A 24,810-nucleotide genomic window follows, 5' to 3' on the forward strand; every position below is an offset into this window, starting at 1 on the left:
GCTGTCTTCAGACACACCAGAAGAGGGCATCAGATCTCATTACAGATGGTTGTGAGCCACCATGTGGTTGCTGGGATTTGAACTCTAGACCTTAGGAAGAACAGTCAGTGTTCTTAACCACTGAGCCATCTCTCCAGCCCCCTCACAATATTTTTAAAAAAGAAAAAATTAAAGGAAAGAAGAAAAGAAAAGAAGGGGCTAGAGAGATGGCTCAGTGGTTGAGAGTACTGACTGCTTTCCCAGAGGAATCCAGTTCAATTCCCAGCACCCACGTGGCAGCTCACACCTGTCTGTAATCAAGTTCCAAGGGATTGGGCGCCCTCACACAGATATGCAGGCAGGCAAAATGCCAATGCACATAAAATACAAATAAATTGTTAAAAAAAGAAAGGAGAGGAGAGGCAAGGAGGGGAGAGGAGAAAGCTAAACTGAAAATACGGGAGCTAGAGAGGTAGCTCAGCACTTAGGAGAACTGGCTGCTCTTCCAGGGAACCTGGAGGACACAGGTTCAATTCCTGCACCTACACAACAGCTCACAACTGTTTGTAACTCCAGCTCCAAGGGATCTGACCCATTGACACAGACACTCTCAGGCAAAATGCTGATCAATGCATATGAAATAAATCATTAAGAAAAAAAGAGCCAGGCTGCAGTTCAGGCCTTCACTCCTGACTCAGGAGGCAGAGGCAGGTGAATCAAGGTTGTCCTGGAACTTTACAGTCAGGTCCAGGAAGGCAAGGACTACACAGAGGAAATAAAACCCACCCACCAACCAAACAAACAACTCAAGTGAAAATAATGAAAGGGTTTAGGTAGTCATTAAATTAACATTATAATGTTAACAATTGCTTGTAGTTTATCTTAATCCTGGAGTGTTAGATTACTGCCAAATTCCCACATAAAAATCAGCAAGCCAATCACAAGCATTCTGTTGTTGTCTTTTACCCTCCTGAAAATGCAAGGTGGTTCTTGTTTGTTTTGTTTTTCTAAAGAGCATTTCTCTGTGCAGCTCTGTGGGAACCCACTGTAGACCAGGCTGACCTTCAAGTTAGAGATCCATCTGCCTCTGCCTCCCAAGTGCTCCCCACTGCCAGACTGCTCACTGGCTCTTTTTTTTTTTTTTTTTTTTTTTTCTTTTTTTCTTTTTCCGAGACAGGGTTTCTCTGTGTAGCCCTGGCTGTCCTGGAACTCACTTTGTAGATCAGGCTGGCCTCAAACTCAGAAATCCACCTGCATCTGCCTCCCAAGTGCTGGGATTACAGGCGTGTGCCACCACCGCCCTGCTTGCACACTGGTTCTTAAATGGCATTGTTTTCTTTCACTTAAATGCCTTCTACTCCGGACTGAATTGGCTAGTTGAACTCATTCTAGAGTCCTGCAAAGAAAGGACCCAGAGAATATTTATTTTCTTTTACATTTCAAGCAAATGGCTAGAGAGAATTTCTTTTTTAAAAAAAAAAAAAAGATTTATTTATATGTAAGCACACTATAGCTGTCTTCAGACACCAGAAGAGGGAGTCAGATCTCTTTACAGATATGGTTGTAAGCCACCATGTAGTTGCTGGGATTTGAACTCATGACCTTCGGAAGAGCAGTCAGTGCTCTTCCACCCTGAGTCATCTCTCCAGCCCCGAGAGAATTTCAAATATGCCTTTTCACACAGGGACAATATACATATTATTGTAGTTGTGTTTGTTTTTGAAACAGGGTTTCTTTGTGTAGCCCTGGTCGGTCCTAGAGCTAACTCTGTAGACCAGGTTGGGCCCAAACTGAAAGAGATACGCCTGCCTCCGCCTCCTGAGTGCTGCGGTTAAAGGGAGGCTCCACCGCTGCTCTGCTCTTGTTTTCTAATACCAATGACGTCTATGAGGAATGCAAATTAGAGAAAGAACACGTGAAAAAGCACGAGACTTAGCAATTTTTTTAATTATTAAAATAGCTACTCTGGGAGCTGGGAATGTGACACAATTGGTATAGTACTTGCCTAAAAGGCATAACACTCTTAGTTTGCTTCCCAGCACCACATACAGCTAGGCATGATGGCACAGAAGTGCAGTCCCAGCACTTGGGAAGCAGAGGCAGAGCAATCAGAAGTTCAGTGCTATCCTCAGCCACAGGTAAGCTCATGGCCAGCCTGGGATATGTAAACCCTGTTTACAAGGAGGGAAGAAGAAGAAAGAGGAGAGAAGGAAGATGGTGATTGGGCTCCAGGCATTGGCAGGAGGGTCTCTCAGAATTGAGGCTAGCCTGGAGTTCCAGGACAGCCTGTGCTACAAAAAGACCCCGTCTCAAAAGACCAAAACAAAACAAAAAAGATTGCTTTAGAGAAGTTTTTCTCTAAACAAAATTAAACTATCTGTGTTAAATAAAGCAGTTATGCCATTTAAACATGAAAATCCTGAAGAGTTGAGGCCTACTGCACTAAGAAAAGTTGTAGTAGGGACAGCAAAATGGCTCAGCAGGTAAGCACACTTATTACCAAATCTGATGACTTGAGTTCCCTTTCAGAACCCACATGCTAGGACAGAACTCTCACCCACCCAATAGAAAACAAACATCTTAAAGAGCAAGTGTAAACACTTTAAGGAAAAAAAATGGAAAAATTGGAAGTGTGCATGAGTTAATAGAATTTCTGATTAAATTTATATCTTGCTATTGGGGATGTGACTCGAGATCTTGTATATCAAGTACAGTCTCTATTACTGAGCTACTAAACGACGGGAATGAATAAATATAGAAAAGGTTACATTATTTGAATCACTAGAATTAATAATCAGATTAGATTACTATGAAAAGATAAAGTTTATTCTCACCATTAATTAACATTACTGTATTTTGCTTTTTTAAAAAAGTTGTTGGGTCAGTGAAGTGGCTGGGAAGGTAAAGGCTCTTGCTGCCCAGCCTGACCACCTGTGCTTGTCTCCCAGGACCCAGATGGTAGAAGGCAAGTACTCTCCCACAAGCTGTGCTCTTACCGCCACATGTGCACTTTTAGTTGTGGTAGCCCACAGACATAGATAATATAATATTTTAAAGATAGGGTCTCACTAATAACCAGGGTGGCCTTGAACAAAGGTCCACCTACCTTTGCCTCCTGGACTGCTGGGGTTAAAAGCGTGTGCTAGCATGCTCAGCTAATGTAATTTATTTTCCCATGATTTTTAATTAAAAAAAGTGTTTAATTTAAAAAAATGTGTAAGTGCCTGCATGTATGTATGTGTTGCATACATGTTTGGTGCCTGTGGAGGCTGGAAGAGATAGGAGTCTTTGGAACTGGAGCTCCAGATGTTTGTAAGCCTTCATGTGGTGTAGCAGTGAGATTCTAGTCTCAATTACAGACAGCACTAAAAATAAGAACCACCATGCTCAGATCAAAAACTAGTACTGTGCTTACAAATAGCTTGCCAAGTGCTGGAGTTTTTGCTTTCCTGTAAGTGTCCAATTGGTGATTGAAATGAGATTCTTGCATACTCAGGAGGTAGGGTACCACTGAAATTGTTGCCACTTGCCTTCCTCCACTCCACCTCTTTTTTGAGACAGGGCCTCGCTAATAAAAAAAAAAAAAAAAGACTGGCTTTAAGTTCATGTAAAGCTAACTTTAGATTTGATATACTCCTGACAACGGCTGTTTTAAATATTCTATAATCAGAGTCAGAGTAGATTTGAAGGCTGTACCCATCATTTGTGGTCCTACTATTCCTACAGCTCTTTTCTAGGTATGCGTTTTTTTCTTCTTAGCACAACCTTCCTGGACCTTCCTGGAGGTGCCCCTCAGTGCCAAAGAATCATCCGTTTCTCTCTCACTCACACACTTAAGTAGACCGGGAAACTGAGAGAAGACGCCGCGACCTAACCAGGCAGTGCAAGCTTGCGGAACCCTAGTCAACAAGGTCGGCGTTTCGAAGGGAACTAGTCTAGCGCAGGACAAGAGGCTTTTGCAACGCAGCTGGTTCCGGTTGGGGAAGATGGCGGTGGCTGGGGCGTCGTCCCGGGAGCCGCTAATACACTGGTGCACTCAGCAGTTGCGAAAAACTTTCGCCCTGGATGTCAGCGAGGAGATCATACAGTAAGATGGGTTCCGGGGCTAAAGCAGAAAGCAGTTCTGTGATGTGCCTGGAAGGGCGAACGGGAAAGCCGGGAGGACTAAAATGTTAAGAAGCATGATTAAAGGGACTGCGGTCCCTTTAGAGTTTGAATTTTGGCTTCCACTTATTCAGTTTAGTATGCCAGACTCCACCCACTCTCCTAGGAAAGTGGCACTGTAGTATTTAGTTTAGACCTGTAAGATTGTTCTGGGAATCAGTTTGCTTACGGACTGTGGAGAGAATGAACAAGTCAGATTGGCTTCCTAGAAATTCCTTTCTCTGAACGTTGTAGTTTGTATCAAGAAGGACCCAGAATTTACACGAGGGGCTACATGGTCCAGTACAGATAGCTCCTGATTCGAGTCCCAGCTTCAGTTTTCTGTTGCCATTAACCAGTTTTGGAACCTTTGGCAAATTAATTCCCCCTTTGTACTCTCTTCTTTCTTTAGAAAATTAATAATTGCTAGAGCTTACCTTTAGTGTTTTAAGTCTTGCAAAAAAGATGGCGATTACTTAACATTTTTTTGAAATGATTAACAATTTGTTGTACTATTACTGTAGGCCAGTCTTTGGGCAGTCAAGATGACCTAGTGTTGACGAGTTCTGCAAAGGGAAGAAGCTGAAGGTCTTCTGGGAGCACATAATACATTTTTGAGTATCCAATAAACTGTTCAATAAAGGATACACATTATGATTTGAAACACTTAAAATGTACCAGAAAAAATGCTTTCACCTGATAGGCAGAAGCTCAGGTTCTGAGTATTCAGGTGGAGAGGAAGATTACAAAAAGAGACTTGATTAAAAAGAAAACAAAACAAAGAGTTTTCCTTAATTTGATTCTGTATTGCTGAAAACAAAATTGATATTCTAGAATTATAATAAGGTCAATTTTCTGAGTTTTGAAGAAAAAATTTTTTAAAGGAAGAGTTAAGACATCCTGGCTGTTTTAAAGTTGAAACTGTAAGAATGGCTTAACACCTGCTTACATTTTTAAAACAAGTTAGACAAGAAGTGTGCTGATCATAAGGACTCAAGCATGCTATAATATTATTTGAAATACTTAAGTGTTCACTAGTTTGCATCAGGTTATTATGTCAGGATGAAAGCAGTTGCTGCGCTTTGTTTGACATTTAATTTGAATAATATTGTAAGGATATGACTAAGTTTATATGTGTTCCAAATACTAAAAGAATTATTAACACAGAATTAGCCTCCTAGTCTGTGTCATATTAGAAGACATGAAGATCAGTACACAGTCAGGAAAATACACTTTATTCCACATCTGCATGGATTCATGATTTGATTTTAATAGATGAGACTTGCTGTATAACATTTGGATACATGTCTTTTAAGTGATTAAATTATTGAAATGACATTTACTACTATGTACCTAGAACTCTTTAATTCTTTCAGGCTTTGAAAACCCCAGGGTTGCCGGGCGGTGGTGGCACACGCCTGTAATCCCAGCACTCTGGGAGGCAGAGGCAGACGGATTTCTGAGTTTGAGGCCAGCCTGGTCTACAGAGTGAGCTCCAGGACAGCCAGGGCTATACAGAGAAACCTTGTCGTGAAAAAATCCAAATCCCCCCCCCCCCAAAAAAAAAAAAGAAAAGAAAAGAAAGAAAGAAAAAAGAAAACTCCAGGGTTAAACAACTCTAGTGATTCTGTAGGTCTTCGATAATCACTGATCTATTGGTGTGACTAGTAAGTTTGGAAAACAAGGTAGTTAGAATGTGTAAGTTCTGAAAGTTATTGTGCCATTTTTTAACAATATTTATATTAAGTATATTTTTTGATTTTTTTTTTTTTTGGTTTTTTTGAGACAGGGTTTCTCTGTATAGCCTTCGCTGTCCTGGAACTCACTCTGTACCAGGCTGGCTTCGAACTCAGAAATCCGCCTGCCTCTGCCTCCCAAGTGCTGGGATTAAAGGCGTGTGCCACCACCCCCCAGCCTGTTTTTTTTTTTTTTTTAAAGATTTATTTATTTATTTATTTTATGTAAGTACACTGTAGCTGTCTTCAGACACCCTAGAAGAGAGTGTCAGATCTCCTTATGGATGGTTGTGAGCCACCATGTGATTGCTGGGATTTGAACTCAGGACTTTTGGAAGAGCAGTCAGCGCTCTTAACCACTGAGCCATCTCTCCAGGCCTGGATTTGGTTTTTTTGAGACAGGGTTTCTCTGTATAGTCCTGGCTGTCCTGGAACTCACTCTGTAGACCAGGCTGGCTTCGAACTCAGAAATCCGCCTGCCTCTGCCTCCCAAGTGCTGGGATTAAAAGCATGTGCCACCATTGCCTGGCTTTTATTTTCATTTTAAAAAATTTTAATATTTTACATGAATGGTTGTTAGTCTGCATACATGTCTGTGTACCATGTGTGGGTAGTGCTTTCATAGATTACTAGAGGACATCAGATCATCTGGGACTTGAGTTACAAATGTGAGCTGTAGCTGGGAATTGAACCCAGGTCCTTTGGAAGAGCTTCAAGTGCTCTTAACCACTGAGTCATATCTCTAGCGCTCTGAGTCTGTGTGCAGAGGTATGTGCAAGGCCCAGGTTCCAACCTTAGAACAACAATAAAAGCAAAACCAGCCAAACAAATTTAATTAGTGAAGTATAAAAAACATCAAGATAAGATGTTCTTAATGAAGTATAAATGGACAGGTTTGTTTTTTATAGATTATAAATGAAATTTCATTATTACACTAGAAGAATATAACAAGTATATTCAATGCTAATTTTTTTTAAGATTCATTTATTTTTTATATGTAAGTACACTGTAGCTGTCTTCAGACACACCAGAAGAGGGTGTCAGATCTCATTATGGATGGTTGTGAGCCACCATGTGGTTGCTGGGATTTGAACTCAGGACCTTCGGAAGAGTAGTCAGTGCTCTTAACTGCTGAGCCATCTCTCCAGCCCCTAATAATTTTTTAAATACAATATTTATTTATGAGTGTGTATACATATCTGTGTATACATGTGAGGTTAGAGGACAGCTTGTGGAGTTGGCTGTCTTTCTCCAAACTCAGGTTATTAGGCTTGGTGAGAAGCACCTAGGTCTACTTGCTCAGGTGTCTCATCCTCCCATGTTTTACCTTGTGAGAGATGTTACCATCTACAGAGTTCACACTCTAGAATCATGTGATAGAGTTACAAAAAAAAAAAAAAAGGCCAAAATGTTTATACTATTTTATGTACTTTTAAAATTTTATGTTGAGCTACATTCACAGCTGTTGTGGAGTACCTGGAACCCATCCATAGGCTATGGTTTCAACACACCTGTTTCTAGTACATGTACTATCAATGATGAGACAATTCCTTTTTTTTGTTGTATCTGCATGTACACCTGCATGTCAGAAGGGGCGTCAGATCCTATTATAGATGGCTGTGAGCCCTAATGTGGTTGCAGGGAATTGAATTCTGGACCTTTGGAAAAGCAACCAATGCTCTTAACTGCTGAGCCATCTCTCCAGCCCCAACTCCTTTTTGTAAAGGTAGATTTATTTTATGTGTGTGAGTGCTTTGCCTACACGAAGGCATGTGTCCCGTGTTTGTGCCTGATGCCTGCAGAGGTTAAAAGAAAACATCTGATCCCTGGAACTGGAGTTTGGAGTGGTTGTGAATCACCTGTGGGTGCTGGGAATTGAACTTATATCTTTGCAAGAGCCTCAAGTACTAACTACTGAGCCAGTAGTTAGCCACTAGCCCCCCAATTTCTTAAAATACTGAGAAACAGTAAATGCCTAAATAACATATATAAGTTAGATTGTGACCTGCTTGAAATCAGGGTCTTTGTCCTCATCAAGTTTAAATCCTTAGCATGTTAGCAGAGTGCATGGCTCAAAGTAAATACTCTTAAAAATTAATGAATGCTTTTCATTTGTGTTTTGAAGTAATGCTAGCATTGAACCCAAAATCTCATGTATGCTAGGCAAGTTTTGTTTGACTAAGCTCCCATCAACCCTGATGAATAATGTTTAGTAGCTTCATCCCTGTTATGATTTCTGAAAGTCAAACAGTAAACAATTTTTGTTCAGTAATTTATGTCATTACCTCCTTAGATATGTTTTGTCAATTGAGAGTGCTGAAGAAATACGAGAATATGTGACAGACCTTCTCCAGGGAAATGAGGGCAAAAAGGGTCAATTCATAGAAGATCTTATAACCAAATGGCAAAAGAATGATCAAGAGTTCATTTCTGATTCTTTCCAACAGTGCTCAAAAAAAGATGGTGAGTTAATGTGGTTAAGTAGTAATTGAAATATCACTGAGAAATGCTTGGCTTTGAAAGCCTCAGTGTTTTCTGCCACTGGGTATAACTTGTTCATAGTTAACTTAAACAGAACTTATGTGTGTGTATTTTTGCCTTAGGTCTATTGTTAGAAATGAATATTGCTCTAAGCCAGGGGTTCTCAACCTTTAATACAGTTCCTCCTGATGAGGTGACCCCACCATACAATTGTTTTGTTGCTACTTCATAACTGTAAGTTTGCTACTGTTATGAATTGTAATATAAACATTCGATATGTAGGATATCTGCTATATGATCCTCGAAGGGTTTACAACCCACAAGTTGAGAACCATAGCTCTAACCTATCAAGCTTTTCTGTGTGCCTCTGTCTCAAGTACTGGGACTGAAAGTATCTCCCATCACACTGAGTACCAGCCACCTTTTTAAAATTTACAGAAAATTCACAAGACAATCATTTTTCAGGCACAGTTGTGGCTTCAGAATAATTTCAAAAAGTTACAAATGTATTAAAGAAATATCTTTCAAGGGCTGAATCCTAACTCAGTGGTAAGACACTTGATAAGCACGTGTGAGAGCCTGTGTTCTATCCCCCACAGTATAAAAACGTTTTTATAAATATATTTTTAAAGATTTTAAAAAAATATTTGTTTCATGTATATGGGTATTGTACCTGCATGTTTGTCTCTGTCATGCATGTGTCTGGTGCCCTTGCAAGCCAGAGGAGGGAATTGGGTTCCCTAGACCTAGAGTTTCAGATGTGAGCTGCTATGTGTGTGTACTGGAAACTGAGCCATGCCTAGGCAGTGCTGTAACTGCTGAGCCTCTCATTTGTTTTGTTTTATTTTGTTTTGTTTTCCTTTTTCTTTTTCAAAGGCAGGGTTTCTCTACATAGCCCTGGCTGTTTTGGAACTTACTTTGTAAACTAGGTTAGCCTTGAACTCAGAGATCTGTTTGCCTCTTCCTCTAAGTGCTAATTAATTAAAGTTATGTGCTTCTACATCCAGCTCCAGCCCTATTTTTATAAATACTTTTAAAGATATGAATATCTCAAAGAAAGCATTGACTGATTATAGTAGTAATGATAGAGGATCTATTTACATAGTATAAGAGATGAATACCAAACCAAATAATATGCTTTTATTATATCAGATGTTTTGAATTTGCATTATTATCTCCACTCAGTCATATTTTGAGTTTTTCCTGCAGTACTGGGATTCAGGCCAGGGCTGCTTGCATGGTAGACAGATACTTGCCATCACAACCCTGTCTGGAATTATTCATCATTGACCACAGTCATAAAAATGGTGGTTTAAATTTTTTTTGTTTTTTTTGTTTTTTGGATTTGGTTTTTTTCCAGACAGGGTTTCTCTGTATAGCCCTGGCTGTCCTGGAACTCACTCTGTAGAATAGGTCGGCCTCGAACTCAGAAATCCACCTGCCTCTGCCTCCCAGAGTGCTGGGATTACAGGCATGCGCCACCACTGCCCAGCTGGTGGTTTAATTTTTAATTGAGAATAGTTCTACCTGACACCTTGTCTTGACTGTAAATAGTAAGAACTACCTTCTGGAAAGATGTCTCAGCAGTTAAGAGCTCCTACTGCTCTTCCAAAGGTCCTGAGTTCAATTCCCAGCAACCACATAGTGGTTTACATCCATAATGAACTCTGATGCCCTCTTCTGGCATTGAGGTATACATGCAGATAGAGCATTCATAGACATTAAAAAAAAAAGAATTACCATCATGTTTTAGCTACAGAAACTAATAAATCTTACTAGTCTCTTTCTGAAGCTATGTGTATTTTATTTTATTCTTTAAAGAAATTTTAGATGGACAGAGATCAGTGGACCAGCTAAAGCGGAGTAGGAGGAAAGGAAGAAACAAACAGGAAGTTCCTGCATTTCCTGAACCTGACTTGACTGTGGAGGTCAAAACACCTTTAGATTTGGCCAAGGTAAGTGCTTATAAAATTAATCTTTTCCTGGCTGTATGGACAAGAGGAAGTGACTAATATATTTTAGAGACAAAGTACAGAAATTGGTCTATACTGTCCGGCTTAACAGACTGATGAACTTTAGAACAAAAGCTGACAATGCTGACATATTACTCTGTATGTTGTGGTAGGCCTGTTTTCCTTTGGAGATAAGGCACCATGCAGCTTAGAGAGAGTTCGCCTTGAACCCCTGGTCTTCCTACCTCCATCTTCCAAGGTCTGAGATTCCAAGTGTGTGCCACCACTCTCCACAGACTTATTTCATATTGACGATCAGACTTAGGTCCTTGTGCATGTATATGAGACAAGCACTCGACCCCTGAGCTACACTCCTAGTCCTGGATGGATAATAGTTAATGAAGCATCCTGTTTTCAACTTCAGCATGTGAGAGGGCAGTAAAAACTAAATGATTATATACTTATTGCTGTTATTAAAACATACTTACCTGGCAGGAGAGATGCCATGATATTGAAGGTGGTTTTCCCAGGACAAGGCTTATCCATAGCACTAACTCCTGTGATTTCCACAAATGGGGGAAACTTGACTGCATTTTGTGTGTGTGTGTGTGTGTGTGTGTAAGGGGTTGTTTGCACCATGCCCCACAGCAAAACAAACACCAAAACAAAAACAAAAGCCAGGTAGTTGAGAGACCTAGGCAAGAAGATTAAGAGTTCCAGGCCAGCCTGGCGGTGGTGGCGCATGCCTTTAATCCCAGCACTTGGGAAGCAGAGGCAGGCAGATTTCTGAGTTTGAGACCAGCCTGGTCTACAAAGTGTGTTCCAAGATAGCCAGGACTACACAGAGAAACCATGTCTAGAAAAACAACAACAACAACAAAAAAAACAAAAACAAAAACAACAACAAAAGAGTTCCAGGCCAACCTGGGCTACTTAGTGAATTCTAGGCCATCCTGGAATGCATAGTGAGTCTAAAATATAGGTGAATAGTATTTTGTTTTGAAAGTTTTTCCTTCTACAATTATTATCCATATTTAGTCTTCTTATTTTTAACCAGGCTGGCCTAGTATCCTAAGCTGTTTGAACTCAAAATCTCAAGCCTTCCAAGAGCTCAGACCATTGTCGTTGCAGGCTGGACAGCTGAAACATTATAGTCAGCACAACTCGACAAGTTAAATTTCTCTTCAGAAGAAAATTAAAGATGGGATATGACAATTTTGAGTAGGCTAACATGCAAAAACATGGGTGGAAGTGTACCTGGTGGCCTCAAGCCTGTAATCCTAGTACTCAGGAGTCTGAAGCAGAAGGGATGCCTTAAATTCAAGGCCAGCCTGGTCTTCACGATGAATTCCAGGCCGGCTAGAGCTACAGCATGAGGCTTTGTCTTAGAAAACTAAAAAGTAAAAACTAAAGCAAAAGCAAGGAGAACAAACTTTACAAAGATTACTGCAAGTGACAAAGAACGTCTGACCAGTCTCGCTAGGATGGCTAATTCTTCACACTCCTCCTGGTTTGCTTGGGACTTTTCCAATTTTAACACCAAAAGTCTCACATTATGCCCCTGTCCCAAGGCATGAACAAACCAAGATGTCTATACTAATCAGATAAATACACATTAAATCACTGAGATATTTCCTATCAGATTGTCAATGTCCTATCAACTGTCAATAAATAATATTGGCAGCATGCATCAAGAACTATAGAAATCTTTGGTTTATGTATTCTTTTTTTTTTTTAAGATTTATTTATTTATTTATTGTTATATGTAAGTACACTGTAGCTGTCTTTAGACACACCAGAAGAGGGCATCTGATTTCATTATGGATGGTTGTGAGCCACCATGTGGTTGCTGGGATTTGAACTCAGGACCTTCGGAAGAGCAGTTAGTGTTCTTACCTGCTGAGCCATCTCTCCAGCTGTATTCTTTATTTTAATCCCTGTATCCACAGCCTAGACTAAACTAGGGAAGGACTTTTCCCCTGAAGTACACTCAAGTATTGTATTGTTGTAATGGCTAAAGGTGTTGCACACTTTTTCATGTTTCTGTTGATCATTTGGATATCTGTTACTATGAAATTCCTATTTACGATAATTTTTTATACTGTTATCTTTTTTTCTTATCCTCCCACCCCCATAATAGGGACAGAATGTATGGCTGCAGGCATGCTAGCTTCATGCTTCATGCTAGCTTCATGCTTCATGCTAGCTTCATGCTTCATGCTAGCTTCATGCTTCATGCTAGCTTCATGCTTCATGCTGTCCCACCAGCTGCACTCCGACTCCTTTCTTATTCATTTCTGAACGAATACATTTCTTTTCTTTTAAGATGTATTGCTTATTTATTTTGTGTATGTGAGTACACTATCACTCTCTTCAGACACACTAGAAGAGGGTATCCAATTCCATTACAGATAGTTATGAGCCACCATGTGGTTGCTGGGAACTGAACTCAAGACCTCAGGAAAAGCTCTTAACCACTGAGCCATCTCTCCAGCCCATGAATACTTTTTTTTTTTTTGTTTTTTTGTTTTTTTGTTTTTTTGGATTTGGTTTTTTCAAGACAGGGTTTCTCTGTATAGCCCTGGCTGTCCTGGAACTCACTCTGTAGACCAGGCTGGCCTCGAACTTAGAAATCTGTCTGCCTCTGCCTCCCAGAGTGCTGGGATTACGGGCGTGTGATGCTACCACCACCCGGCTTATGAATACATTTCTTAATAATTTCTTTATCTTATTGATTGCCTTTGTTTTGAGATCTGTGGCTGTTACTACTTTTAGAGGCATTCAATTCTTTGTTTTATTTATTTATTCTGTGTGCACACATGTATACAGTTGGTGGGAGTTGGTTCTCTTCTTTTATGATGTGGTCCTGGATATTAAACTCTGGTCATTTAGGCTTGGCAAGCATCTTTATCTAATGCATCATCTAACTCACCTCTAAAGGCATTCTTTAGCTGTGGTTAGATATCAAGGGTTGGGGATATAACTCAGTAGCAGAGCATATGCCTAGTGTTCATAATGCACTGGTTCAATAATAGCCAGCACCACAAGGCAAAGGAAAAATGGGGCTGGGGGTGTAGCTCACTCAGTGGGCAGAGTGCTTGCCTGGCTGTCATGAACCCTGTGTGCCATCCCTGCACTGCTTATTATGTGAGTGGTCATGTTTGCCTGTCACCCCTGCATGCAGGAAGTACAGGCAGGAGGATCAATATCATCTTCTGCTTTGAACTTAATAGTTTTAGGCCAGATAATACTAAAAAACAAAAACAAAAAATAACCCAATTTGTAAATAAATTATTTTTAATATAAATGTAACACTGAATTAATCTGGCAGCTGTATTTCTTTACCTTAGACTATTCCCCAGTAATCACACAGAAAAACCAAGAATTATTTAAAACTGCACTTCAATAGCTGAGCTATTCCGTTCTATGCTAATCTGGCTACCCCACATCCCCAGCCCATGATACCTGCATATTATTATTGAGCTGGCTCTTTGGGCTTCAGGTGTGTTTCTATGATTACTCTCCAGATCCCATCCTCTTGGCTCTAATTCCTCCATCCTCCTCCTCATCTGAGTTTCCCCCTCTCCCTCTCTCCTTTCTCTGCTTGGCAGGAGTCCAGCCCTATTCTCTATTCTGCCCAGCCATTGGGTGATCAACATTTATTGACAAGGCAAAGAATAAATGGTAAGAACTATTTACACAAACTTGAGACAGGGGATTTTTGGTGTATGCATTAAAATGCCATGTCTGGATTGAAACAAGATACGAGGGCAGAGAAATATCTCAATATGGCTCTGGATAAAAATGCTTGCCACCAAGTCTGAGTTCTGTCCTCTGAATCTACATGGTGGAAAGAGAGAACAAATTCCTGCAAATTGTCCTCTGACCTCTACCAGCACCACAGCATGCACACACTCATTCGAGGTTTCACATGTGTAAACTTTATTTATTTGTTTATTTATTTATTTATTTTTGTTTTTTTGAGACAGGGTTTCTCTGTATAGCCCTGGGTGTCCTGGAACTCACTCTGTAGACCAAGCTGGCCTCGAACTCAGAAATCCACCTGCCTCTGCCTCCCAAGTGCTGGGATTAAAGAAATGCACCACCACTGCCCGGCTAAACATTTCTTTTAAAAACATACCAAGCTGATTGCTACATTTACCTTGCTCTATGCATATTAGGTGATTGAGAGCTACTAACAAATAAAGCAATTGCCAGGTCTAATTACTTTGCCTTATCAGGGCCCCTGATTATAAGAAACCTGTCTTTTCCCATCTATGCTAATTGTTGACTAAGGTGTCAGGAGTTAGTCAGCAGCTGTGAGGCGCTCCTTCATGATTCTTCTTTGTTGATCAGTGCTCCTATGATGTCTTTGTACTACCAGGCACAGGAAAGCAACAACTCTGTAAAGAAGAAGACAAGATTCGTCAATTTATATACAAGAGAGGGACAGGACAAGCTTGCAGTCCTGCTTCCTGGGCGTCACCCGTGTGATTGCCTGGGCCAGAAGCACAAACTCATCAATAACTGTCTGGTCTGTGGGCGGATCGTCTGTGAGCAGGAGGGTTCAGGCCCCTGTTTGTTCTGTGGCTCTTTGGTAAAGTTCTTCTTTCATGTTTTGATTTTACTCTGTGTCCTGGTTCGGTTGGGGTTTTTGTTTGTTTTGTTATTTTGTTGTTGTTGTCTTTTGTCAACTTGAGTTATCTGAGAAGAGGGAAACCCAATTGAGAAAATCCTTCCCTAAGATTGGCCTCTAGGTAATCCTGTGAAACATTTTCTTAACTAATGAATAATATGGAAGGCTTTGCAATTGTGTATAGTTCTACCTATGGGAAGGTAGTCCTGGAATATATAAGAAAACTGGCTAAGACCTAGGTATGACAGAGCACACCTGTAATCCCAGCACTTTGGAGGCAGAGGCAAGAGAATCTGTGAGTTTGAGGCCATCCTGGTTTATATAGTGAGTTCTAGGCCAGTCAGAGCTACAGAATGAGACCTTGTTTTTAAAACAACAATAGCAACAAAAACCCCAAAACATAAAAAGGCAAAAGGGGCAAGCCAGTAAGCAGCATTACTTATATCACTTACCAGTTCCTGCCTTAGGTTCCTGCCATGACTTCCCTCAGTGATGAACTATGACCTGGAAATACAAGATGAGATAAATCCTCATGAGGGCTAAAGGGATAGCTCAGTGGTTACAAGCACTAGCTGCTTTTGCAGAGGACCTGGGTTCAGTTTTCAGCAGCCTATAACTCCAGTTCCAGCAGATCTGATGCTGTCTTTCTTTTGACTTCAACAACCCAGGTACACACATGGTGAACAGATGTATATAGAGGTAAAATATTCAAACATTCAGACAATAAAAATAAATAAGGATAAAAAAATACCCTGTCCTCCTATCAAATTGTTTTCAGTCAACACAGCAGTAGAAGCCCTACTTAAGACACTGTACTTTGAGCCAGTAACCACGGCCATTCAAATCCTCTGCAAAAATTGCTTCCCTACATTGTTTAATGAAATCCTAGTACTCTGGAGACTGAGGCAGAAAAGTGAGCTTTTAAAGCACGCTCTCACTGTATAACTAGTCTAGTTTCAAGCTCCCTATGTAGCCCAGGCACATTAATATCTGTCTTTGTACTTCCTGTATAAACCAGACTAGCTTCAAGTTTGTGGCTGTCCCCCTGCCTCAGATTCCTAAGTATTGAGATTACAAATGTGTATTATCGGCTGGGCGGTGGTGGCGCACGCCTGTAATCCCAGCACTCTGGGAGGCAGAGGCAGGCGGATTTCTGAGTTTGAGGTCAGCCTGGTCTACCAAGTGAGTTCCAGGACAGCCAGGGAAACCCTGTCTCAAAAAAACCAAATCCAAAAATCCAAAAAAAAAAAAAAAACCAAAAACAAAAAACCAAATGTGTATTATCATATTTATTTGCTTTCTGTTTTTTTTTTTTTTTCTTTCTAGTTTTTCAAGACAAGGCTTCTCTGTGTAACAGAGCCCTGTCTGTCCTGGACTCACTTTGTAGACCCTGCTGGCCTTGAACTCACAGAGCTCCATCTGCTTCTGCCTCCCAAGCACTGGGATTAAAGACATGCACCACCATGCCTGGCTCCTGTTGGTTCTTAATTTTATGTGTGTACATGTTTATATCTGTGGACCACAGTTGTGCCCAGTTCCCTCAAAGGCCAGAAGGGGGAACTGGATCCCTAAAACTGGAATTTCTGACACTTGTGAGCTGCCATGTGTTTTCTGGGACTTGAACTCAGATCCTTTGGAAGAACAGCTAATGTTCTTAACTGCTGAGTGATCTCTCTATCCTCAAGCTTCTGGTTCTTTCTGATAAAACATAATTTCTTTTTTTTTTCCCCAATGATTTATTATATGAGCTGTAGCTGTTTTCAGACACACCAGAAGAGTGCACCAGATTCTATTACAGATGGTTGCGAGCTACCATGTGGTTGTTGGGATTTGAACTCAGGACCTTTGGAAGAGCAGTCAATGCTATTAACCACTGAGCTATCTCTCCAGCCCACACATCTTATAATTTCTATTGTCCGAGTTGGAGTTTATTGTTAAAACCAAAGGTTTTGGAAAAGTGCCATGATTTTTTCAGTATTTTCAACAGAAGTAAATATTTGTCCTTTGAAAGTAGGTATATGTATGTATTTATGTATATGTGTGTGTGTGTGTGTGTATATATATATATATATATATATATGTATTATATAGTTATTCAGGAATATTTATTGTAATGAACATTTTTATTTTTGTAGCCAGGGTTTCTCTGTGTGGCCTCGGCTGTCCTGGAACGTGCTCTGTAGCCCAGGCTGGCCTTGAACTCAGAGATCTTTGTGTTGAGGCTACATTTTATAGCATGCCAAGCAAGCAGTACCATTCAAGCTCTGTATGATAAATCTTACTTTTACATTATAGGTATGTACTAATGAAGAACAGGATATTTTACAGCGGGACTCCAATAAAAGCCAGAAACTGCTGAAGAAACTCATGTCAGGTAAACCCTGGGTTTCTTTCTTGCTTTCTCTTTTCATTCTTTGAGACTGGGCCTCCTTGTGTACCCCTGGCTGGCCTGAAACTCACTCACTAGACCAGGCTGGTCTTGAGCCTATCTCCGTCTTCCATGTACCAGGATTAAAGGTGAGTATCATTATCTGGTTAAGATGCCAGAGTGTGTGTGTGGGGTGTATTTTTATTTTTAATTTTTGGTGCTGGTGATTAAACCTGACTCCTCATGAATGCTAGGCCATGTCTCTAGCCCTTCAACAAGCATTTAAAAATTAGTAAAAACTATATACTAGGGGCTGGAGAGATGGTTCAACACTTAAGAGCACCAACTGTTCTTCCGAAGGTCCTGAGTTCAAATTCCAGCAACCACATGGTGGCTCACAACAATCTGTAACAAGATCTGATGCTCTCTTCTGGAATGTCTGAAAACAGCTACAGTGTACTTACATATAATAATAAATACATCTTTTAAAAAATACATACTATTGAACAACAAAATAAACAGTAATAGTAGGCTATAATAAAAAATGAATATCCATATTCATTCTGTAACAAATGGAACAAACTAAACAATAAAGAAGAGTCCAACTCTAACTGAAGAATTTGGATTAATAAAGTAGAAAAAAATGAGTCTAACAGAAAATCACCATCAGAGCATGAATGATAGTTCTAATTGCTACTGGCAAGATGCTTCCATGGAGTAAAAATTTAAGAATAGCATACTTTCAAGGACATGGAAGGTAAAAGAGTTGGAGGGGAGACCAGATTGAAGGAGGGTAAGTTAAAACTAATGCAGCGACACTTGAATTGGTTCCTGTCTTAGTCAGGGTTTCTGTTCCTGCACAAACATCATGACCAAGAAGCAAGTTGGAGAGGAAAGGGTTTATTCAGCTTCCACACTGCTGTTCATCACTAAAGGAAATCAGGAGTAGAACTCAAGCAGGTCAGAAAGCAGGAACTGATGTAGAGGCCATGGAGGGATGTTTCTTACTGGCTTGATTCCCCTGGCTTGCTCAGCCTGCTTTCTTATAGAACCCAGGACTACCAGCCCTGGGATGGCACTACCCACAAGGGGCCCTCCTCCTCGATCTCTAATTGAGAAAATGCCCCACAGCTGGATCTCATGGAGGCATTTCCTCACCTGAAGTTCCTTTCTCTGTGATAACTCCAGCTTGTATCTGGTTGAGACACAAAACCAACCAATACAGTTCCTAAAACAGAAAAGTAATAGTAGTGAAGAAAGAAACTAGAGTAATATAATTCTACTAAATACTATTAATTACATTACTTCTAATTAATTGCTACATTACTAGTAATTAACAGAATTATACTGATGCAAGTTCGGTCTTGTTTTTTATTTTTTTAATGGTTTATTTATTTCATGTATTTTGGTGTTTTGTTTGCGTGTATGTCTGTATGAAGTCAAGTCCCCTGAAACTGGGGTTATAGACATCTACGAGCTGTTGGAATTTGAACCTGAATTTTCTGGAAGAGCAACCAGTGCTCTTTTTTGTTTATTTGGTTTTTGGTTTTTTTTTTTTTTTTGGACTTTTTGAGACAGGGTTTCTCTGTATATCCCTGGCTGTCCTGGAACTCACTCTGTAAATCAGGCTGGCCTCGAACTCAGAGATCCACCTGCCTCTGCCTCCCAGAGTGCTGGGATTACAGGGGTGCGCCACCACCGCCCAGCTTGCAACCAGTGCTCTTAACCATTGAGCCATCTCTCCAGCCCCTCCCAAAATGATGAACCTATATATTTATTCTTTTTGGCTTTTTTGAGACAGGGTTTCTCTTATAGCTCTGGCTGTCCCAGAACTTGCTCTTTAGGCCTGGCTGGTCTTGAACTCACAGAGATCCACCTGCCTCTGCCTCCCAAGTTCTGGGACTAAAAGTATGCACCACCATGCTATGCTCTCAGTTCTAATTTCTTAGTTTTAATCCTTATAAAGATAATGCTGACATCAAGGGAAGCCAGGTGAACATATATAGGAGGTATACTCTTCTTTTTTAAACCCTAAAAATGTTCAGTCTTTTATATTTGAAAGCAATTCACAAAAATAGCTAAGAACCTTTTTGTTAGGGTAGCAGATACCTGAAGTACTTTATTTGAGAGTCTGAGGCAGGAGAATTGTTTGAGTATTATCTACTCACAAATAAAAATAAAATTGGGCTGGAGATGATGGCTCAGCATGTGAAGGTATCCTCTGCTAAGAAAATCCGACTCCCAAGAGTCCTCTGCTTGTGTTGCATGACATGCGCCCATACACATACATACCATGTCACACTGAACTAGTAAAATGTAAAAAGACAAAAGTTAAGCTAGGCATAGTGATGTGTTAAGCACATAGTAACAGTACTCTCAAGTCTATGGAAGGAGCACAGCATGTTTGAAACCAACCTGCAATACATAGTGAACTAAAAACAGGCCATCCTGAGCTATGTAGGGAGACTATGTCTTAAAAAAGAAGTTTAAGATTGGCAAGTTGGTTCAAAAGGTAAAGGTGATTCCTGCTACATTCCTGGGACCCACAAATTGTCTTTTGACTTCCACACACCTGCTGTGGCTTGTGTACATGGACACACCCTCATAAACACTAAATTCATTTAAAACTTCAGAAAAATAAAGGCCATTTTTAAAAAAGATTTATTTGTTATATGTAAGTACACGGTAGCTGTTTTCAGACATACCAGAAGAGGGTATCAGATCTCATTATGGATAGTTGCAAGCCACCATATGGGATTTGAACTCAGGACCTTTGGAAGAACAGTCCATGCTCTTAAGTACTGAGCCATCTCTCCTGCCCAAGACCATTTTTAAAAGACATATTTTTGGCCTTTTTTTTTTTTTTTTTTTTAAGATTTATATGTAAGTAAGTACACTGTAGCTGTCTTCAGACACTCCAGAAGAGGGCATCTGATCTTGTTATGAATGGTTGTGAGCCACCATGTGGTTGCTGGGATATGAACTCAGGACCTTTGGAAGAGCAATCGGTGCTCTTAACTGCTGAACCATCTCTCCAGCCCCATTTTTTTTTGCCTTTTTGAGCCCCCCTTTTCCTTTTTTAGAATAAGATCTCATATAGCCCACCCTTCTTCTTCTTCTTCTTCTTCTTTTTTTTTTTTTTTTTTTTTTTTTTTTGGCTTTTTTCGAGACAGGTTTCTCTGTGTAGCCCTGGCTGTCCTGGAACTCACTCTGTAGACCAGGCTGGCCTCGAACTCAGAAATCCGCCTGCCTCTGCCTCCCAGAGTGCTGGGATTACAGGCGTGCACCACCACCACCTGGCTTTTATTTTCTTTTTAAATACATTTTTCTGTTTGTTTTTGAGATAGGGTTTCTCTGGGTAGCCCTGGATGTTTTGGGACTCCCTCTATAGATCAGGCTGGCCTTGAACTCAGAGATCCACTTGCTTCAGCCTTCAAACTACTGGGACTAAAGGTGTGTGCCACCATTGCCCTGGTAGATTCCTTTAAATAAAGAAACTCCCCCTCCTTTCATTTTTGAGGAATCATTGATGTCAATACCACTTGATGCTGGTTTTCATTTAAATGAATGCTTCAAATCATCAGGCTAGAACCAGACCTCACAACAACAGATCTGTTCTATGGGCTGATACCATTTGCTTCCCTTATTGAATTTCAGGGGCAGAGAATTCTGGAAAGGTGGATGTCTCTACCAAGGACCTACTTCCTCATCAAGAATCTCGAATGAAGTCTGGGTTGGAGAAGGCTATCAAGCACAAAGAAAAACTGTTAGAGTTCGACAGAACTAGGTACAGTAGGGTTAGACTAGCATGCTAAGACAAAACTCATCGGTAGAGCTAAAACAATTAAAGCTCTCTGGGAGCTAGAACTGATCCAACTCTCTAGCATCCCAAATGTTTTAATTTGGGGTGCCAGAGATTTGGTTCAGAAATTAAGAGCGTGTACTGTTCTTTCAGAGACCCAGGTTTGATTCCTAGCACCAGTGTAGCAGTTTACAAGCATCTGTAGCTGCAGTTCCGGAGGAATGTCCTCATACCTCTACAGGCATGAGACACACACTCACGTAGAACACACAAATGTACATGCAGGCAAAACACTCACGCATACATAATAAAATAAATACTATTTTGACACTGCTGCCTTCCCAAGGTAGAGTATGAAAGGGTTTATGACAAAGGAGAGCTGAATGCTGTGGAGTGGATTTTGTTTTTTGTTTTTTTATTTCATCTTACCTTTTGTTATTTCTTTTCATTTGACACAGTTTCACTCTATGGCCTTGGCTGGGTTGGAACTCAATCTGTAGACCAACCTGGCATTGGACTTGCACAGATCCGCCTGCTTTTGCCTCCCAAGTGCTAGGATTAAAAGCATAGGCCACCACACCTGACTCTTCTAATTTTTTTTAAACATTCTGCACTATGAACTTAGAGATTAAATCGATTTAGTAACATTTTCTAGGTGTTGGGTAAATATTTTGAAGACCATATTTTCAAATCAAAGAAGACCTGTGTTAAGTAATCTATACTATAAGCAGTATAAATATTACACAGGCAGCACACAGATATCTATGCTAAAGACATAATGGAAGAACATTTAAGTAAAAATTAAGCCAGGCATAATGGCACACACCACTAATCACAGTACTTGGAAGACAGAGGCAGTAGGATCTCTGTGAGTTCACAGCCAGTCTGGTCTACATAGTGAATTTCAGGACAGCCAGGACTTGAGACATCCTGTCTCAAGAAAATAGTTATCAAAAACTAGGTAATATGTGTTTTTAAATTTTAAAATTTCTGGTTAATAGAGGCTTATTTTTTTAATAAGAAATAGGATCTTCATGCACTATACTTTATAAAAATAAAATCCTGGCAGACATGAGCTACATACTTTTTCCTTGGTTCAGAGCCCTAGAGTCCAGTAAGCACATCCTTAAGCTACTAATGCCACCTTCCAGGTGCCAACTGCTGTGCACTCTCTTAAACCCCAGTGAACTACTTCCCTGGAATAGGATAGTGCTGAAATACTCGAGATGAAAACTGGCTCCGAAGACTTATTCATGAATTCAGCAAATATTTATTAAAACATGTCTTTCTAGCTTTAGGAAGAGCCTGGCAGACAAACTCTTGCCTCAGAGAGCTCACTCTGTAAACAGCTGCCCAGCTCTCATACAGTCACTGGCAGCCTTGAATTCAACCTTCAAGGTGTGCTGAGACAGTGATTTCCTCTGTGAGGGCAAATAGGAGCGTTTAAAACCTCACTATTGGAGGTGGAGTGGAGGCGGGTGCACATCAAGCCATCCACGTGTCAAGGCCCCTAAGAAATCTTATAATGCAAAATGTTTTTGTACCTTGAATATGAATGTAATTTAAGTGCCTTCTGTGTGTCAGTAATTTGAAATTATGGAGAAAACAGTCTTTTTTAGGTTTGTGGATTTGATGTAAAGAATTTCTGTGAGCCCCAGTTTGGGGGTTAAATTGTCAGCTTTCCAGTCTTCAATTTTCTTCTCATTATGATCTTAGAACTTGGCCTGGACTGTTATTGAACTAAAGAGTGAAGAGGAGAGGTATCGAAACTGTTAACAGTAGTAGATGAATAAAACATTCAGCTGACCCTGCCCCTTGCCTGGGCTTCACAGCGCATGAGAATGGGAGAGCTGGCCCTGATGGCTCAGGCACAGGAAAGCTGGTGTCTTAGTCAGGGTTTCTATTCCTGCACAAACATCATGACTAAGAAGCAAGTTGGGGAGGAAAGGGTTTATTGAGCTTAACACTTCCACATTGCAGTTCATCACTAAAGGAAGTCAGAACTGGAACTCAAGCAGGTCAGGAAGCAGGAGCTGATGCAGAGGCCATGGAGGGATGTTTCTTACTGGCTTGCTTCCCCTGGCTTGCTCAGCCTGCTCTCTTATAGAACCCAAGACCACCAGCCCAGGGATGGCATCACCCACAAGGGGCCCTCGCCACTTGTTCACTAATTAAGAAAATGCCCCACACTGGATCTCATGGAGGCACTTCCCCAACTGAAGCTCCTTTCTCTGTGATAACTCCAGCCTGTGTCAAGTTGACACACAAAACTAGCCAGTACAATTGACCCCTTGTCAACTTGACACACAAACACATCACTATTAAGCCTCAACCCTTACTTTCTTATTCATCCCCAAGATCTAAATTAATTTAAAAGTCCTATAGTCTTTACATATTAAAAGTTCAATCACTTTAAAATGTCCAATATCAGCTGGGCGGTGGTGGCGCACGCCTGTAATCCCAGCACTCTGGGAGGCAGAGGCAGGCGGATCTCTGAGTTCGAGGCCAGCCTGGTCTACAGAGTGAGTTCAGGACAGCCAGGGCCAGAGAAACCCTGTCTCAAAAAAACCAAATCCAAAAAACAAAAACAAAACAAAAAAAATTAAAATGTCCAATATCTTTAAAATTCAAAGTCTTTTAAAAATTCAAAGTCTTTTAACTGTGGGCTCCACTAAAATACTTTCTTCCTTCAAGAGGGAAACAACAGTGCACAGTCACAACCAAAAGCAAAACTCAAACTCCAATGGTTCAATGTCTGGGATCCAACTCACAATCTTCCAGGCTCCTCCAAGGGTGTGGGTCACTTCTCCAGCTCTGCCCTTTGTAGCACACAGCTTGTCTTCTAGGCTTCAGCTGCCTGTACTCCACTGCTGCTGCTGTTCTTGGTTGTCATCTCATGGTACTGGCATCTCCAAAACACTGCTGACTTCTACTGTAATTAGGCTTCACCAATAGCCTCTCATAGGCTCTCTTCATGGTGACAAGCCTCTGCTCCTATGCATGACCCCTTTAAGTCCTGGTCCATCAATTGCAACTGAGGCTGCACTTTCACCAATGGCCTTCCGTGGCCTCTCACTGTGCCAAGAGCCTCAGCTGCTCTTCATGACCCCTTCATGCCTTCAAAACCAGTACCATCTGGTTGACTCTTACACAGTACCAAGACCAGCCACAGCACAAAATATAACTGTGGCTATCTCTGGAACACACTCTCTGTGCTCTCAGAAAACACTTCCAAGATTTTATCTCAGTGATGCTGGTCTCTTCTTAATCACTGCTAATTTCCTAGCTCCAGCTAACCAGCATCAATAGTCCCAGTAACACAAAGGTTTGCTTTAGTGGTTCTGGTATCTTGTTACTCACAGCTGATTCTTTAGCCCCAGCTAACCAAAACCACAGAATCTTCACAATCAAAACATGGTCACTGTCTTCCAAGCTCCAACAGAACTTTTAACTGAGCTCTTAATATTCTAATGACTTTTCTAGCTCAAAGTTCCAAAGTCCTTCCACAGTCCTCCTCAAAACATGGTCAGGTTGTCACAGGAATACCCCACTATGCTGGTACCAATTTGTCTTAGTCAGGGTTTCTTTTCTTTTTTTTTTTTTAGTCAGGGTTTCTATTCCTGCACAAACATGACCAAGAAGCAAATTGGGGAGGAAAGGCTTTATTGTGCTTACACTTCCTTGTTGCAGTAGGAAGTCAGGACTGGAACTCA

At 40.7% G+C, this 24,810-nt stretch overlaps 1 protein-coding gene across 5 annotated transcripts in view; it reads left to right on the forward strand.

Moving 5' to 3' along the window:
* The first annotated feature begins 3,864 nt into the window (after positions 1 to 3,864).
* Positions 3,865 to 24,810, forward strand: part of Trip4 (thyroid hormone receptor interactor 4) — a 57,619-nt gene continuing 36,673 nt past the window's right edge. For 3 of the 5 annotated variants that reach the window (XR_007978785.1, XM_052187990.1, XM_052187991.1), the window contains exons 1-6: positions 3,865 to 4,066; positions 8,152 to 8,321; positions 10,161 to 10,294; positions 14,676 to 14,888; positions 17,223 to 17,301; positions 20,953 to 21,082. Coding sequence is in view for 4 of the 5 variants with exons in the window: in XM_052187990.1 (XP_052043950.1) it covers positions 3,966 to 4,066; positions 8,152 to 8,321; positions 10,161 to 10,294; positions 14,676 to 14,888; positions 17,223 to 17,301; positions 20,953 to 21,082 (827 nt within the window). In the remaining variant the exon portion in view is untranslated. The remainder of the gene's footprint in view (positions 4,067 to 8,151; positions 8,322 to 10,160; positions 10,295 to 14,675; positions 14,889 to 17,222; positions 17,302 to 20,952; positions 21,083 to 24,810) is intronic. The other 2 variants (XM_052187989.1, XM_052187993.1) reach the window with 2 other exon arrangements.

The sequence above is a fragment of the Apodemus sylvaticus genome, chromosome 7, assembly GCF_947179515.1.
Source record: "Apodemus sylvaticus chromosome 7, mApoSyl1.1, whole genome shotgun sequence".
NCBI lineage: Eukaryota > Metazoa > Chordata > Mammalia > Rodentia > Muridae > Apodemus > Apodemus sylvaticus.